Source organism: Drosophila yakuba, chromosome X, assembly GCF_016746365.2.
Source record: "Drosophila yakuba strain Tai18E2 chromosome X, Prin_Dyak_Tai18E2_2.1, whole genome shotgun sequence".
Classification (NCBI taxonomy): domain Eukaryota; kingdom Metazoa; phylum Arthropoda; class Insecta; order Diptera; family Drosophilidae; genus Drosophila; species Drosophila yakuba.
The window spans coordinates 15,444,528-15,460,457 of NC_052526.2; the positions used below are offsets into that span (position 1 = coordinate 15,444,528).

General features: G+C 44.1%; 4 protein-coding genes across 4 annotated transcripts; 3 read left to right on the forward strand and 1 right to left on the reverse strand.

The window, feature by feature from the left end:
- The first annotated feature begins 49 nt into the window (after positions 1 to 49).
- LOC6525533 (transmembrane emp24 domain-containing protein 3) lies at positions 50 to 1,244 on the forward strand. Its single transcript, XM_002101332.3, has 2 exons — positions 50 to 176; positions 252 to 1,244. The coding sequence occupies exon 2, from the start codon at positions 326 to 328 to the stop codon at positions 956 to 958; it is 633 nt and encodes a 210-aa protein (XP_002101368.1). The 5' UTR covers positions 50 to 176; positions 252 to 325; the 3' UTR covers positions 959 to 1,244.
- Positions 1,245 to 6,998: 5,754 nt separating this feature from the next.
- LOC6525534 (chromatin modification-related protein eaf-1) lies at positions 6,999 to 10,567 on the forward strand. The gene is made up of 3 exons (XM_002101333.4): positions 6,999 to 7,105; positions 7,296 to 8,180; positions 8,241 to 10,567. The coding sequence occupies exons 1-3, from the start codon at positions 7,100 to 7,102 to the stop codon at positions 10,263 to 10,265; spliced, it is 2,916 nt and encodes a 971-aa protein (XP_002101369.2). The 5' UTR covers positions 6,999 to 7,099; the 3' UTR covers positions 10,266 to 10,567.
- A 1,158-nt stretch (positions 10,568 to 11,725) lies between these two features.
- On the reverse strand, positions 11,726 to 13,597 carry LOC6525535 (probable cytochrome P450 28c1). Its single transcript, XM_002101334.4, has 5 exons — positions 13,384 to 13,597; positions 12,978 to 13,323; positions 12,515 to 12,925; positions 12,337 to 12,460; positions 11,726 to 12,274 (listed from the first exon to the last, which is right to left on the reverse strand). The coding sequence occupies exons 1-5, from the start codon at positions 13,569 to 13,571 to the stop codon at positions 11,820 to 11,822; spliced, it is 1,524 nt and encodes a 507-aa protein (XP_002101370.1). The 5' UTR covers positions 13,572 to 13,597; the 3' UTR covers positions 11,726 to 11,819.
- A 1,406-nt stretch (positions 13,598 to 15,003) lies between these two features.
- Positions 15,004 to 15,870, forward strand: LOC6525536 (salivary glue protein Sgs-3). Its single transcript, XM_002101335.4, has one exon. It carries the CDS (start codon positions 15,376 to 15,378, stop codon positions 15,772 to 15,774), a length of 399 nt encoding a protein of 132 aa, XP_002101371.1. The 5' UTR covers positions 15,004 to 15,375; the 3' UTR covers positions 15,775 to 15,870.
- Positions 15,871 to 15,930: the final 60 nt, after the last annotated feature.

Below are 15,930 nucleotides of genomic sequence, written 5' to 3' on the forward strand. Positions count from 1 at the left end.
ATACCGATAGCCTCTACGTGGGCATGTAGTGTTGTACAGCGAGCGCCAAAAAAGAGTGTTGACACGTCAGAACCTCAGACCTATCGTGCGGCGATAACAAAGAACGCCGACTGGTGGCCATATCGATACCATATCACAAATAACAAAAACACGTCACGTAATCCGGACGGAGGCTGGTGAGTAAATGAAATGACAGGTGGCATCGCATTTGGCCGGAATCTTGGCAGTGACCCAGCGTATTTCCTTTGCAGCTGGAAAAATAGCAGGCGGCGAACCAGGGAATCAATCGAATCCAGCAGGCAATACCAAAAAGCAAATAGGAACCATGAACACACAAATCGTTGTATTTGTGGTGGCTCTGATGATGCACTGCATCTCTGCCGTGGAATTCACGTTCGATTTGGCCGATAATGCGGAGGATTGCTTCTACGAGGAGATCAAGAAGAATTCGAGCGCCTACTTTGAATTCCAGGTGTCGGCCGGTGGCCAATTGGATGTGGACGTCACCCTGAAGGATCCGCAGGGCAAGGTCATCTACAAACTGGAAAAGGCCACCTTTGACAGCCATCAGTTTGTTGCCGAGACAACGGGCGTGTATACCGCCTGCTTTGGCAATCAATTCTCGGCCTTCTCGCACAAGATCGTCTACGTGGACTTCCAAGTGGGCGACGAGCCGGCTCTCCCCGGTGTGGATGAACATGCCACGGTGCTTACACAAATGGAGACATCGTCGCAGGCGATTCACAAGGGCCTCAACGATATTCTGGACGCCCAGACGCATCACCGGCTGAGGGAGGCGCAAGGTCGCAAGCGGGCCGAAGATCTCAACCAGCGGGTTATGGTCTGGTCATCCCTGGAGACGGCCGCCGTCATCCTGATCGGTCTCGTTCAGATTATGGTACTGAGGAACTTCTTTACGGACCGAAAGCCCAGCCAGGCGCACTACGGGCGGCTCTAGAGGATCGGGCTTCATGTTGGGATCTAGCTTAGTTCAGAGCCCTTGAAGGGAGAGGGTGTCCCCCCATAACAACAACAATCCCCAACAGTCCAAATCCCCCGAAATGTTGTCAATCTCGTCTTAGCCACAACGTATTCATTCCCCCCCCTCAAGGGCGTTTCTTTATCGGGAAAAAAAACCCCTAACGACATGTAATATTTTTTCGTTAAGACCCCACCCGGTAAAACAGAAAATGTTTTTTTTTTAAATACATAAAAAAGCAACCACAAATCGATAGCTAAAGGTACTCACAAAGCGTTTCAATAGGGGAGGGCTCATTGGGGCATGAATCTCGCCCAGAAGCAAGAAAATCGGACAATGAAAGATATAAACAATGAAAACCCCTTCGTCAATATTTCGCGCAGTAAAAGTATCTATATTTATTCTAAACTAAACACCAAATCGACTGAATTTTCACAAGACTCTGTTCTTTTAACATATCCCAGTTCAGATGGCGTGGCGTGTAAAACGTCACGGATATAGCTAAGATTTGTACGTATATATCTTTTAAAATTCAGCTGAGTCAATAGAAAAGTATTTTAGCTGCGTGGTGGAGTATGTGGTATTAGAAAATGTACTTTAATTGGGTTTTATATTATTATATGCTCAAGCATATTTTAAGTTTTACTCTTTGTAAAGTAAATTAATATAGATATGACATATGAATAGATACAAAGATACAAAATGAATAAAGCAGCCACGAATATGATAACTTATAGCACGTACCTATCAAGTGGAATAAAGGGATACATTTATCAGCAAACGGAAAATTATCATTGATTTTTATGAATGCATTAATCTTGTTCATACTTCCAGCCATATCAGTCTGATAATAATTTGGGCAACTTGGTCAACTTTTGAGATCCAAATTGGTTTGAAAACTGATAAGAGATAATACACACCCAGATATATCAGCAAATATAATGGATATTATGAAATCCGTATGGGGATTCGTGTTACTAAACGACAATTATGCAAACCAAATTGTTGCCACCGCTGAGCTGATGCGCCATTGAGATGCAATAAATCTTTTTAACTGCCTTTTGCGCGGTCTGTCAACTTTTATTTGTTGATCTTCATTGACTGACCCATGGAAATTTGCAGATCTTTTGTCAATCGCATATGACATTGCCAAATATATACACATGTTCAGATATCAAATACGTTAAATGATATGCAAATATCGCCGTTTGTCCGCCGGCCAATTAATAGTATTTAAATCAGTCCAAGACAATGACAGTGACACATCATTCAGGGAAAAAATGCTGGGGCAAAAAACAATAAACAATAAAATTGCCAAAAATGTTATCTATTTTTTTCTTGCATACTAAATATGTATGAAATATCTTTATTATGCTGTAAGTGGTTTTTGTTAATAGGTTTACACTTTAACTTTGAAGTTGTGCGAATATATCCTGTGTTTCCTTTTTTTATTCTGATAAAAGTAATTATAACTATCCCATATTCTAAATATCCAACTATGATTAGTATAATTTCTAGAGAATAAACAAGACATTGGAGTTTTTTTTTATTTATTTTTGACACATTAATTAATTACCTCGCTGGCCCTAAAAGATATTGGCCCAAACTGAATTCGCGACTTGGCAACAACAGATGGCCAGGTAGCTCAAAGCCAAAGTGAAAGGGAAATCCAATCCGAAGGACTTTTGTAAATGAATTGTCAGCGGATCGATTGATCGGCCCCAAAATGGGGTTAATCACACCTCGAGTTATGGTGGCACGTGTGTCAGAGTTTAAATCGCAGACCCAGTTACCAATATACCATAAACTCTTAATTATAAGTTAGTCTTTCATCAAGTGTCTTTCAATCTTAGCTTTCTATAATTCCTGTTATAAAATAAGGGGCTATTTGTATACCCAACTATTAGGATGTAACTCTTAACGTACAGCCTTATAGATATTATTTATAAATATTAATTGATATAAATTATTCATGCGCAGCAATTATTTTGGCCAGCGGGGGTAATTAAAAACTGCGATTTCGAAACCCAATCAGTTTTGCATGGCGTGGCTCAATCAAAAGAGATAATGGTCAATCAATGTATCGTCACCGATGAGGCCCCCAAAAACAAATGAGCCAACCACGCCCCAAGCTTCCTAAAGCGCCACGCCCATTTTATATGCGAGTTTCATTCCATGCCTTAAACCCCCCATCCCCCTGAAAAGTCCACGAAATATAGCCCCACTTTTTGGGCCAAGAGGTCGCCGCTGTGGCTGCCGGAGACTCTCCGGGTTTTATGTGTCAATTAGTAATCCGACGACACCGGTCCATCCGTCAATGGACGATCTGCGACCGGATGCTGCGAGGGTTGCTCAATAGTTTCTAGAAAATGGTGAGCAAATTCTTTATAATAAAACATTAGCAAACCATTTTGTAGATTTCTCTGATACTGCTTTAAAGAATGATAATTCATTTTTAATACTTATATATTATGAAATATAATGCTTAATATTGTTCTTTATTTAACACTGACAACACATTGATTTTTTTAAAATATTATATATTCATGTGCCAAAGAACTGCATCAGTTATGAATAAAGTTTCTAAAGCTGACATGCTGTAAGTTGACTATATATTAATTTATTGATTAAATAAGTTATTTTAAAAGCCATTGATCTGCCCTCTTTGCAGTCGCATATTTATTAAATCGATTCGGTTTCCCTTTTCATTTCGTTTTTATTTTTCGTGTTGTGATTTTTTTTTTTTTTTTTGTAGTAGTAAGTTTGTTTATCTTTATCGTCTTTGCCAAATATTTCCAATGCACTGACAGAAATAGCAGTAGTTAAAATACATGGACGATTAAATGAAAAAGTGTTTATGATGAAAATTATCAAATGACTAGATAACTACTTTAAGTAACACTTTTGCGTAATATTGTAAAAACATAGGAAATATAAGTTATACATATAAAGAACAATTTTTGTTAAGTATGTAGCAATACCCAATTTCTTTCTGTGTAGCCCCACTACGTTTCGGCTGCAACCTGTTGCTGTTCCAGCTCGAATATGGCACACATTTAATACCAATAGATATGCCAGCCAACGCATGGCCAATAAGTATAAGTTATAAGTATGTAAATCGACCTCCAATGGCCCACTAATGGGTGGCGATGTTTGTTAATGTGAATATATGCACATTTTTGGGCATTTTTACATTTTCCACAGGGAACCGGAAAGGGAGAGAGATAGAGCAGAAAGAGAGAGAGAGAGAGAGAGGGAATTCAAGCGAGAAATTAAATAATTAACAAGCCAGGCAATATGCATATCAAATTTTGTAGTTATGCCAACAAAATGCAGGGGAACACTCATAAATAATTAATAATGCATATCCAATGCTAATTCGCGTTGAGCCCAAATTTATGGCCCCAAAGAATTGGGGATAGAGTTACAATAAAATGCATTTCATAACCAATTTTGAATAATAGTTTTCATTAACTGGCTGTAATTACTGTGGCAAGACGCATTATTTGATTTTTAAATTAGATGGTCTAACATTAAACTATTACACGCAAATTGACAATAAAATGGAACTTAATGTTGATGATTATTTATTGTCTTATGAAATTTATTAAATAAATATATGTGCCTAATATATATAATAAGTTCCTAAGCTAACGAAGTTTTTCTCTTTTTTCTAAACTATATAATGAAATATATTAAAAAATATATGTATCTAATTTATATAATAAGTTTTCTTTTTTCTAAACTATATAATGAAATATATTACAAAATATATATATCTAATAAGTTCGTAAGCTACAAACGTTTTTTCCCATTCTCATCTAAACTATATATCATGTCAAAATATTGTCATAAAACATTTTACAAATGCCATATAATTATGCAATCCAACACATAAAAGCCCCATGAATGCGAACCGAAATAAACGTTCGCACATTGTTTTATTTAATCAGTTAATAAGTATCTCTGGGCCAGGCCCTTTGATATTTTCGATTTTTGTTTGGCCAATATCTCGATTCAATTCAATTCGATTCAATTATTTGCATGTCCCGCCTTTGTTGGCCATCTCCTCCGAATATTTTCCCCTTTCGGCCGCCTTTTGTCGTCTGTTGGCCAAGTGGCTGGCGATCGTTTTGGCCGTTTTGTATGCATTGGCTAGCGTATGCATAAAATATTTGAGTCAAGATGGGTCAAGGTTTCTCGATTATTGGCGAGAGGGGTAAATCCCCCTCCAAAAAACCGATCGCCATGGGAAAATTACACGCGTTTCTGCGGAAAACCAAATGAAAGATACATATGTCGCTATAATGGTTATACAACTGCATCTGTTTTGTTGTGATTGGTATCAAAAGCCTATGAATACAGTCATGTTTTATGTCGTTTTTTTGGATAGGCGATGTGTGAATGAATGGTTGGCATTTTGCTGGGGCCCAATTTTAGGTTTTTGGAGCACAGATGTGAGATATTTTATTTGCAGAATTATAAAATATGTACTTTCTTAATAGTAGAGTGTGTAAAAATATTGTCTTATTAAAATGCTGATAAGAATCGCTTTACTCACTTAAAAATGGCTTTTATAACAATTAAAGTGGCATTTAAAATTTTAAGCCATCATAAAACTTCAACTGCTGTTGCACAAGAATTCACGAATATTTCCCGTTTAGCAGGTGGTGTTATTTGCAACTCCAGAGGTGAGGCGACACGCTTATCAATATTTAATGTTTAATTCATAGGCCCTCGAAAAATATACAAATAAATAAACAAATATAAAAACCAAATGAAATCAGCCGACACGCATTGCTAATGACAGATGTAATCATTTTTGGCAATGCCAGCCAGCTATTTAGCGAGCATTTTGCGAAACCCGTATCCGTATCCGTACCTGAATTCGTATCTGAATCCGAATCCGTATCTGTATCTGTATCCGAAACCGATGCAAATGCGTAGCTGAAAAGCTAATAACAGGAAATCCAAGCCGTAGGATTGCGCAATCCGGACGGAGAACGCACTGACCACCGGTGACTGATGTCCCATGTCCGCGGCGTATTTAGCTAGCAGGCGTATTAGTTACATCCGCCCAAAAGCGCACGGCATGCACTGCAAAAAACTTTAGACAATTTTGGAAAAGAAAAAATATATTATAGTTTTATTAAAGCGACGAATCCGTACATGCAGTACTAGTACCATAACATTGCAATTAAGCATATAAATAATATAACCAAACCTCTCACTTATCGCGGGAGGACTAACAACAAAATCTCAAATATCGAGGGGGTCTTTAAAACTGTCCAATTGTTTTGGGGTACTCACCTCTTTCCACGTGAGAGCTGAGAGCTAGTTGTAGCTTCCGGAAAATAGCTAGCTCAGGCACTTCCTCCAGTAGGTCGAAATCACATTATTTATATCCTCTGCTGCCACATAAAATCACTGCACCACTCACTCACATTTGGTATTTTTTTTTTTAAAAACATCGAAAAAGTGGTTTGCTTACGTAGGACTTTTGAGAAGCGCAGAGGAGGGCACTTATTTTTTGGTATTATTTAGTATTAAGTATTTAGTATTATTTAGTATTTAGTATTATTTAGTATTTAGTATTATTCATTATTTCCTTTTTATGTAACGTAATACGTAGTACGTAGTACTTTACATAATTAGTAAAATTATTATAATACATATTAAGTTAGCCTGTTCATTTGACCATTTGATCTTTAGTACTAGAAAGTTTTCAGTGTAGCTGAGCGGCGATAACTCAATAAGCGGAATCTGAATAGCCGAGCGAAATGCGAACGAGCCGCCGCAGCGCAACTATCCGAAAATGTTGCGCAGCATCCCATGGTAACTAAACCCAACTAATGAAAGGTCCCCTTCTGTCCACTGACCATTGACCACTGGGCAGCTTGGAGCTCGGCGAAAGATGACGAAGGTTCAACGAAAAGGGGGGCAAAATGATGGCGATGAGATGTCGATCGATGTAGATGTAGATGAATATGACGATGAAGTTGAAGATGCGCCGACTAGCGACTAGTTTGCGGATGGCCCTTGTATAAAACGAGTGGCTGGGTCAATGGGGGCATCATTGATCGGTTGGACATCGAGGGCTCAAGCACGACCACTGTGAAGATGAATGTAAGCGCTGCACCTGCCCCCCATGGCTAAGGATTACCATTCAGCCAAGGATTCATTCACCACACACAAAATTCCACATCCATCCACATAACAGTGATAATATAACAACATATCTATAACATCTTTTTTTTTTCTGTGACTCAAAGTATTTGTTTTGTGTTTGTTTCCTTACGATTCGTTCTCGGTGAAGTTCTTTGGCGCCTTCATTGCGCTCGCCATCTGTGCGCTATGCGGATTAACCCAAGCGGATATATCGCTCAAGTTGCAACAGCAGCAGCAGCAACAGCAACTGCAGCAACAGCAACTGCAGCAGCAGCAACCGCAGCTGATCACCAAGGAGCAGTACTACAAGACGGGCGGTGGCTTCCAGGAGAGCAACTACGCCAATTCCGGCTATCAGATCTTCGAGGTGCACAATCACTTTGCCGCCAAGGGCCCCGCCTACCTGCCGCCCGCGGGTCAGGGTGCCAATGCTCATGCCCACGACGATAGCTTGGACTTGAGCTTCCTCAACTTTGCCGATGCTCCAGTTCCGGCTCCTGCTGCCACTCCAGTTCCAGCTCCAGTTGCCACTGCAGCTGCTCCTGCTCCTGCTCCAGCTGCTGCCTCGATTCCCGTGCCCTTCCCTTCAAACTACCAGCATGATTTCCAGCGCACAGCTCCGGCTTCATCCCAGGTGGGTTACAGCGGTCAGGCCTATCTGCCACCCACGGCTACCGCACCCATTGTCCAGCAGCAGCAACAGCAGCAGCAGCAGCAAGTGATTCAGCAGCAACAGGAGTATGTGCAGCAGCAGCAACAGCAAGTGATTCCGCAGCAGCAACAGCAAGTGGTGCAGCAGCAGCAGCAGGTGCAACAGCAGTACAGCCAACAGAACAACTATGAGGCACCAGCATATCTGCCACCTACTGCCGGAGAGGCAGTTGCCCAGCCAGTGCCCAGTTACCAGGCCACGCCCATCAGCTACCAGCAGCCACAGAAGGTCTTCCAAGGACCAACATATCTGCCACCACAGCAGCAGGAACAGCAGCAGCAGCAAGTGCAGCAGGTGCAGCAAGTGCAGCAGGTGCAGCAAGTGCAGCAAGTGCAGCAAGTGCAGCAGGTGCAGCAAGTTCAAGAGGTGCAACAGCAACAGCAAGTGCAGCAGATTCAGTCCGTTCAGCAGCAGCAGGAGGTTTCTGTGCAGAATCCGGGTCAGGAATTCCGTGCTCCTGGCTATCTGCCACCTGGCTACGAATTCGCGTCTCCCGATCAGTTGCCCGTGTCGCTCAGCCAGAGTGTCGCCACCGGAGCGCAGAGTGTGTCCTCCGTTCAGAATGTTGCCACCACCACACAGAGTGTTGCATCCGTGCAGCAGGTGGCCGGCGAGTATCGTGCTCCTGGCTATCTGCCACCTGGCTACGATGAGCCACGTCCCCAGGCACCCACCCAGATCACCTACCAGCAGGCACAGCCACAGCAGCAACAACAGCAGCAGCAGCAACAACAGCTGCAGCAGCAACCACAGCAGCAGCAACAGGTATACGCTGCTCCCGCGGAAGCAACCGCTAGCAATCCTGGTGCTCTGCCCGATGGCTATGATTTCGTGAAGCCCGAAAACGCCGAGGCCGCCATTGCCGAGCTGCACAGCCTGCAAACCCAAACCAAATTGCTGAAGCAGCAGCAGGAGCAGCAGTTGCTCTTGCAACAGCAGCAGCAACAACAGCAGCAACAGCAACAGCAACAGCAGCAACAGCAGCAACAGCAGCAACAGCAACAGCAACTGCAGCAGCAACAGATCGTGGTGCAGTCTCAGTTGCAGGTTGCCCAGCAACAGCAAAGCGCAGACATCGTCTATGGTCGCCCCAAGTCGCAGCAGCAGCAGCCTTTGGCTCCTCAAGCCACACTGGCCACATCCACTGGTGGCAGCTACCAGCAACAGTTTACGGCTCCTGGCTACCTGCCTCCCACTGCCACTGCCACTGCATCAGCTCCAGCTCCATCGCCAGTTGCGGCACATGCTACCGTTTCCATTCCAGCTCCTGCTCCCTTGGCTGCTCCTGCTCCCGCTCCAGTTTCCGCTCCAGCTGCAGTTCCTGTTGCCGTTGTCCAGGCGACAGCCACTTCTAGCAGCCACTCCTACCAGCAGCAATACAGGGCATCTGGCTATCTGCCACCAGCAGTTGCTGCTCCTGCTCCAGCTCCAGTCCGCGTTGCTGCACCAGCTCCTGCTCCCGCCCGTGTTGCAGCTCCTGCGCCAGCTCCTGTTGCAGTTCGTGTTGCTGCACCTGCTCCAGCTCCAGTGCGAGTTCCCGCGCCCGCTCCCATCCACGTGAGTGGCCCCGCTCCCATTGCCATTTCGCTGCCAGCTCCAGCGCCCACCCAGGTGACTCACATCCACTCCCTGCGGAGCTACATGAACACCGTGCAGCCCTTCGCCCGCTATGCGCAGCCAGTCACTGTCCGCCAGCAGCAACATCATCATGTCCAGCAGCAGCAGCATAATCATGTCCAGCAGCAGCAGCAGCAGCAACAGGTCATCGAGGTGGCTCCCATGTACCGTGAGCAATCGAAGCGTCCTCGTTTCTATGCCCCTGCCTACGTGAGCAATGCTGTGCCCCGCCAGCAAACCCAGCAGGTGCAGCAGGCACAGCACCACCTGCACCACCACTACCATCGCGTGGTGCAGAGCCAGCAGAAGCTGCAGCCCACGCTGAACTTCAAGGCGCAGCAATCGCTGCAGAAGTTCATGCCCAAGGACGTCCAGGTGGCGGTGAATGTGGCCATGGCAGCCACGGCCCCAGTGGTGGCACCTGTTGCGCTGCGTGGCAGCTCCCGGGTGCGCACGGTGCAGATAGTGAAGCCGCATGCCACACGAACGTTCAAGGTGCTGGAGCAACTCGATCAGGCTGGTGTGAAGACGATCAAGATACTGGGCGCGAGCAATGAGCAGCCGCAGGGACGTCATCAGGTGGTCCGGGTGGTCACCCAGAATGCGCACAGTGGTGCAGAGAGTCATGTGCAGACCGTCAAGATCTACGATGATGTGCAGCAGCCACTGCGATTGCTGCCACTGGCGCAGCCACGTGGCAATGCCTACTTGCCACCAGCTCGTCCCAGGTCGCGTATCGTGCGGCAGGCATCGAAGCCACTGCGTCTGCATCCCGTGGCCAGTCTGTAGAGGATTGGGCCACTCACCCGGAGCGCAATGCCCAGCACTGATTAGTTCTTAATCTCATCATTCAGCTATATATATTTTTGCTATATACATATATATATATATATTTTTTTTTTTGAGTTTTTCGTTCCAACTCTTTCGATTTTCCACCACATTTCGCATGCATTTCAGTAACGAATTCAAATACCCAAAAAACCCACAAATACACGAGACACAATCGCATTCGAAATCAAATCATTTGCATGCAATAACAACCGATTCGAATTTCTTACCTAATAAATTTATACTTACGTAAAATATGTAAATAATTTGACTGTTTAATTTCGTTGATTGGGGCTAATCGGGAATCTCAGTTGGCTGTGCATTTTACGGCGAACCTTGAATTTTAATGGTCAACAAATGGGTTGTGCTCGACGAGAAGGTGAATCAGTATAGGGTACTCGGTTTTATTCGACTCGAATTGGCAGCGATTGCAATCAGAAGATATATAACACTATATACTTGAATGTTTGCTAAAGAGCTAACATATGATAGCAACTCTTTTGAATTGCATTTCAAAGAGTTTCCACTTGGAATCTTCAGTTTGGGTTCATATTATCATCTTTTACATCTAAAAAAACCCTATAAACAATTTAGATGGTTATAGCTGTGACATCTCTATGATTGCCACTATAATTTAGACGATGTCTCTGATCCCAAATTATTCATCCCAGAGGCGTGTCATCTTCTGGTTTTGGGGCCCAAAAACTCTCTCCCAAATGCGTGACCTTCGGTGGTTTTGGTTTCATTTTCATTTTGGGACTGCGAACAGTGGGTTTCTGACGGGTTTTATTTATTTGTTTGCTTCCGCTCTTAGTAAGCGGCTAATAGTGAAAGGCCAGACCGGATTTCTGGGATTTTGGGGCCTACACGTTCCATTTTTCAGTTTCAGTTTCAGTTTCAGTGTGATGCCATGACAATTATTCGCACCTTACTCAATACCCAATATCGTAGGCCTTCCCCCTGAAAAAAAGAAATAAACAGATGATTTTGCAAATAACTCATTTCAAGTTAATGGGAAAATGTGGTCACCATTGTGTATATTATTATAGATATTTATTAATTTGTTTTGGGTAATTAACATGTTTTTGTTTGAATATTCAACATAACTCTTTGATTTCAGGCCAACATTTATTTCTTTCAGTGTATTTCTTTCAGTGCATTTGCTATGAATGCATTTATTTCCGCCGCCCTTTTGATGAATTATAATGCCAGTGTTTGGACATCGCCCGATGACATAATTCCCAGCTGAATGCAGCTAAACCCTGAGCTCAACAAAGGTGAAGGTCCACTCTAATTTCCATTGATAAAATGAAAATACAAATCATTGAAAACACGATGGGAAAGCCCATGAAAACAGCTAATAGAAAGGTTATGGATCAAACTCAACTAAAACTTACAACTTACAAGTTTGTAATAAACAATTAGAACTATAAGTTGCACTATACAACAATATTATTTTACTAAATGAATAACATTATACATATGTATAGTAAATGTGTTTCTTGAAACTACTTTCTAAATGGGTTTCCTAGTCCAGTTTTGCCGTGGGACGAACTGCAGCCAAATGCCGCCCTTGTGGACGCCCACAAAGGTCATGGGATCGATTTCCGTGCCGCTCAGTGTCCGTGGACTGACCAGGACCTCGAATCGCTGCACAATGGCCGCCAGAGCGGCTTTGGCCATGGCCAAACCCAATCGCATACCCACACACTGGCGCGGTCCATTCCCAAAGCCCAGAAAGATGCCCTGCTGCTTGCAGGTCTTCAGGCCGCCGTCCAGGAATCTTTCTGGCCGGAATACCTCGGGTTCCGGATAGTGATCGGGATCATTGTGCAGGGCGTAGATGGGCACCATCACATTGTCGCCGGGCCGCAGCTTCAGTGGCTCCGCATGGTGGCTACCCCGCAGCTCGTACTCCTTGGTGCAGCTCTTCGATGCCCAGCCGCCAGCTGGATAGATCCGTAAGCTCTCTGAATATATATATACAATATATATCTGTAAAATATTTGGAATGCTGCATAGGATTACCCACCATTAAAGCAGGCACTCAGATAGGGCAGGTCTATCAGCGCATCCAGATCGGGCAGATCTCCGCCAGAACTGACCTGCTGCAGTTCCTCGACCAGACGTCGCTGGCTATCGGGATTACGAGCAAGCTAGGGCGATTCATATAGGTTAGAATAAATATGCAGATGGTTGAAGTACATTACCAGGAGCAGGCAGTGGGCAATGCTATTGGAGGTGGTGTCCAGACCGTCGAACATGAAGGTCATGGCATGCGAGGCCATGTCCTCCTCGCTGAGATTCAGTTCCCGCTGCATCTCGAGCAGATGATTGATGAAGTCGTTGCGCTCCTGATGCTTGGAACGTCGCAGACGCAGTGCCTCGCTGATCATCGCGCCATAGAATTGATCGTGGGAACGAGGAAACACCTTGGGACGCAGCCAACGCGGCAGATTCGGAAAGAGTCCACTGACGGCACCGGCAATGGCCAATCCGCGATTCTCGGCGGACATCTCGTGGTTCTGCCGCACCACCGGCAGCGGATTGTCGGTGAAGGTGCGCGCCTGGATGCCCAGGACGCAGTCAAACAGGGATTCGCCCGTGAATCGGAGACCAAGCTGTAGAAACCCTTTGAAGTAGTTTGATGCCATTTGTGATAAGATAACTCACATCAATGCAGTCCAGCTCCTTGCCGCCGGCGGACTTCATGGCGATGAACTGGCAGAGATCCTGGCAGACGCGCTGCATGATGGCATGGGTGGTGCGAATGCGACCGTTGGTCAGCAGAGTGGAGAAGACCGCCCGCTGGTGGCGCCACTCCTCGCCCTCGAGCACAAAGGGATTGAGGGCGACCAGGCGATCCTTGGCGATGTCCACCATCTTGGAGGCATCGTTGTTCTCAAAGTGACTGAACGCGCTCACATAGATCTCGTACACCAGGCGGGGCTCCAAGACGAGCAGCTTGGGTGCACGCAACAGGTAGCAGCCCACATAGCTATGGGTGTGCCTGTAACGCCTGCAGAGCAAGTGCATCCATTAAATGCGATCTAAGATATAGAATAAGATGAATACCCACATGTAGATATCGCGCATGTCCATGGTGAAGTGCTGGCGTGGCCACACCATGCTGGGAAAGGAACCGAAGAGCGGCAGGGCCTTGGGTTCGGTGACTCCACGTCGCCGCCAGTGGCCAAAGTTGGACACCAGAAAGGCGTAGATGATGCCCAGCAGGGTGGCGATGCCCAGTAGTAGCGATCCAAACATGACGACGTCGTAGGCGAAACTGAGTGGATGAAATTGAATTGGATACGCGCATCTTGGGACTTGGGGATGGGGCATCTCCTCCCTAGCGTGCTTCCATTTCCATTTCATATATATAATATAGTTTTTTTCCCATTTTGCAAATGATCTTATGTGAGCTTGCGTGTCGCTGGAACTTGGGGGCTGCCATTATCGAATTACTGCTACGAACTGCTCTTATATCAGAACAACTAAGGGGAGTTGCATATCCAATGAACTTTTGAAATCGAAAAATGGACCAAAAATCAGATGATACATGTATACCATGCACACTGCAACAAAAAGTTGAAATCTGGAGTAGTGAAAGTACTCTGTCAGCAACCTGACAACCCTGAACGAAGCAAATTGAAACACTTAATTCAACAAAAGAGGCCATTGTCGAGTGTTGAGCTGCTCGATTCCTATATTTGCCCACAAATATTTATTCACCCTCCGCTCGTGGATGAGAAACACATCTTTTTTTCCAAAACTTTAGCCAAAACAATTGGCAAATTTGAAATCCCCTCAAATTGCCATCTTTTGTGTCACTTAAACTGTGACGAATGCAATTCGACATGGTTGGTTGTTTGTGAGCTTTGCGATCTAATCAATCAACTGGGAAATCGAGACTCTATTAGGGGATTTGTGCAGCGGTCACTTCCTCCATCAATCACTGAGGATTTTACCATGATTGATGGTATTATGTAAACACAGTGCTCTAATACCAGAAAACAGCGAAAGAAAACACACAAGTATTGCCTAAAGATGACCTCTTAGGTTTGCTAATATTCTGTCAAGTTTATAGCAGATACTTTGAAGTAGAGATTGTAAAGATTCGCTCTTTGGTATAGGATATCTTATAGTATAATAATTATTCGAACAAAATGTGTTCATAATTTAGGTGGCTCTAAATCCCACTGGTCAGTGGCATTGACAAAACCGTATCTAATGGATTCCGGCTCATCATAGGCACTACGAAAATAAAGCGAATGTCAAGTGAAGGGATCTTGGGCAGCTTCTTGATGATGGTGATGATTACGCTGGGTCTGCAAAGCATGAGAAGATCCCTTATGATATCTTCATATCAGATTACAACAGATTTATATCAGATTAATACCGATTTATATCAAATTAAGATAGATTTTTATCATATTATGACAGATTTATATCAATATTAAGACAGATTTATATCAGATTAAGATAGATTTATATCAGAATATGACAGATTTATATCAGATTAAAATAGATTTATATCAGAATATGACAGATTTATATCAGAATATGACAGATTTATATCAGAATATGACAGATTTATATCATATTAAGACAGATTTATATCATAATCATTATACCATCATAACTAGAACCGAAAATTCGCCAGAAGTTCCTAAAGTGAAACAGATCCATCAAACAGAATCACATGTGCAAAAGATATTAATAAACCGCCTGACAATATCAACAATTCTTTTATTACAAACACAACTTGTACCCTCGATTTTGGCAAATATTGCCAATTATTATGATATGTGCCTCCAGTGCAAACAAACTGGGATTCTAAGCGTGTTCCAAGCAAACAGCGAACCAAATGAAACAAAGCCATGAATCCGGAGTAGCAGAGATCCAAGACAGGCGAGAAATGGGTGGCACTATTTGCCCTGGCCAAATAGAACATTCATTTTCAGGCAGTTGGATGCTGGTTGGATGTTCTGGATGGTATGGGTGCTATAAAAGTCTGTTAAGAATCGGTTGAAAAGCACAGTTCCAAGTGCCATTGCCTCAAAACCACACCATGCGATTCCTCTGCGTTCTGATCCTCGCCAGCATCCTGGCGATTGCTTCGCCCACTTCGGCAGCTACGCCCACTCCGGCAGCTACGCCCACTCCTTCTGGTACGCCAGCGGCTACGCCTCCGACGGATTCGACTAAAACCACCACCACCACGACGACCACCACCACCACTACCACGACAGCAGCGCCCACGACCACCACCACCACGGAGGCTTCCAGTTCATCGTCGTCCAGCGATAAGAAAGTTCGGCACAGGAGGCACTACGTCAACCGTCGCCTCAGGAAGGACAAGAAGAACAAAAAGGACAAGAAGTCCAAGCACAAGAGTAGCAAGAAAAACAAGAAGGATAAGAAGGACAAGAATTCCAAGAAAGTGCGACGCAGTCGTCGCAGTGGTTAAATATTTAGGTCCTTTGGCTACAAACTAACCCACCGACTTTGATATATACACTTCTTAATATACCTTTTTTTTAACAAATAAAACAATTGAAAAACATATTGAAAGTAACATTTTCTAAACCGGATTTCAGTTCATGTTTGTAGAAACTAAAATCTT

Excerpts from the sequence above, each read along its gene's own strand:
- LOC6525533 (XM_002101332.3), top strand. The coding sequence starts at position 326 with ATGAACACACAAATCGTTGTATTTGTGGTGGCTCTGATGATGCACTGC.
- LOC6525534 (XM_002101333.4), top strand. Across the intron at positions 8,181-8,240 it reads AAGTGCAGCAGGTGCAGCAA|CAAGTGCAGCAGATTCAGTC; the intron begins GTGCAGCAAGTG and ends CAACAGCAACAG.
- LOC6525535 (XM_002101334.4), bottom strand. The coding sequence starts at position 13,571 with ATGTTTGGATCGCTACTACTGGGCATCGCCACCCTGCTGGGCATCATC. Across the intron at positions 12,461-12,514 it reads TTGCCCACTGCCTGCTCCTG|CTTGCTCGTAATCCCGATAG; the intron begins GTAATGTACTTC and ends GAATCGCCCTAG. Across the intron at positions 12,275-12,336 it reads TCTGAGTGCCTGCTTTAATG|AGAGCTTACGGATCTATCCA; the intron begins GTGGGTAATCCT and ends ATATATATTCAG.
- LOC6525536 (XM_002101335.4), top strand. The coding sequence starts at position 15,376 with ATGCGATTCCTCTGCGTTCTGATCCTCGCCAGCATCCTGGCGATTGCT.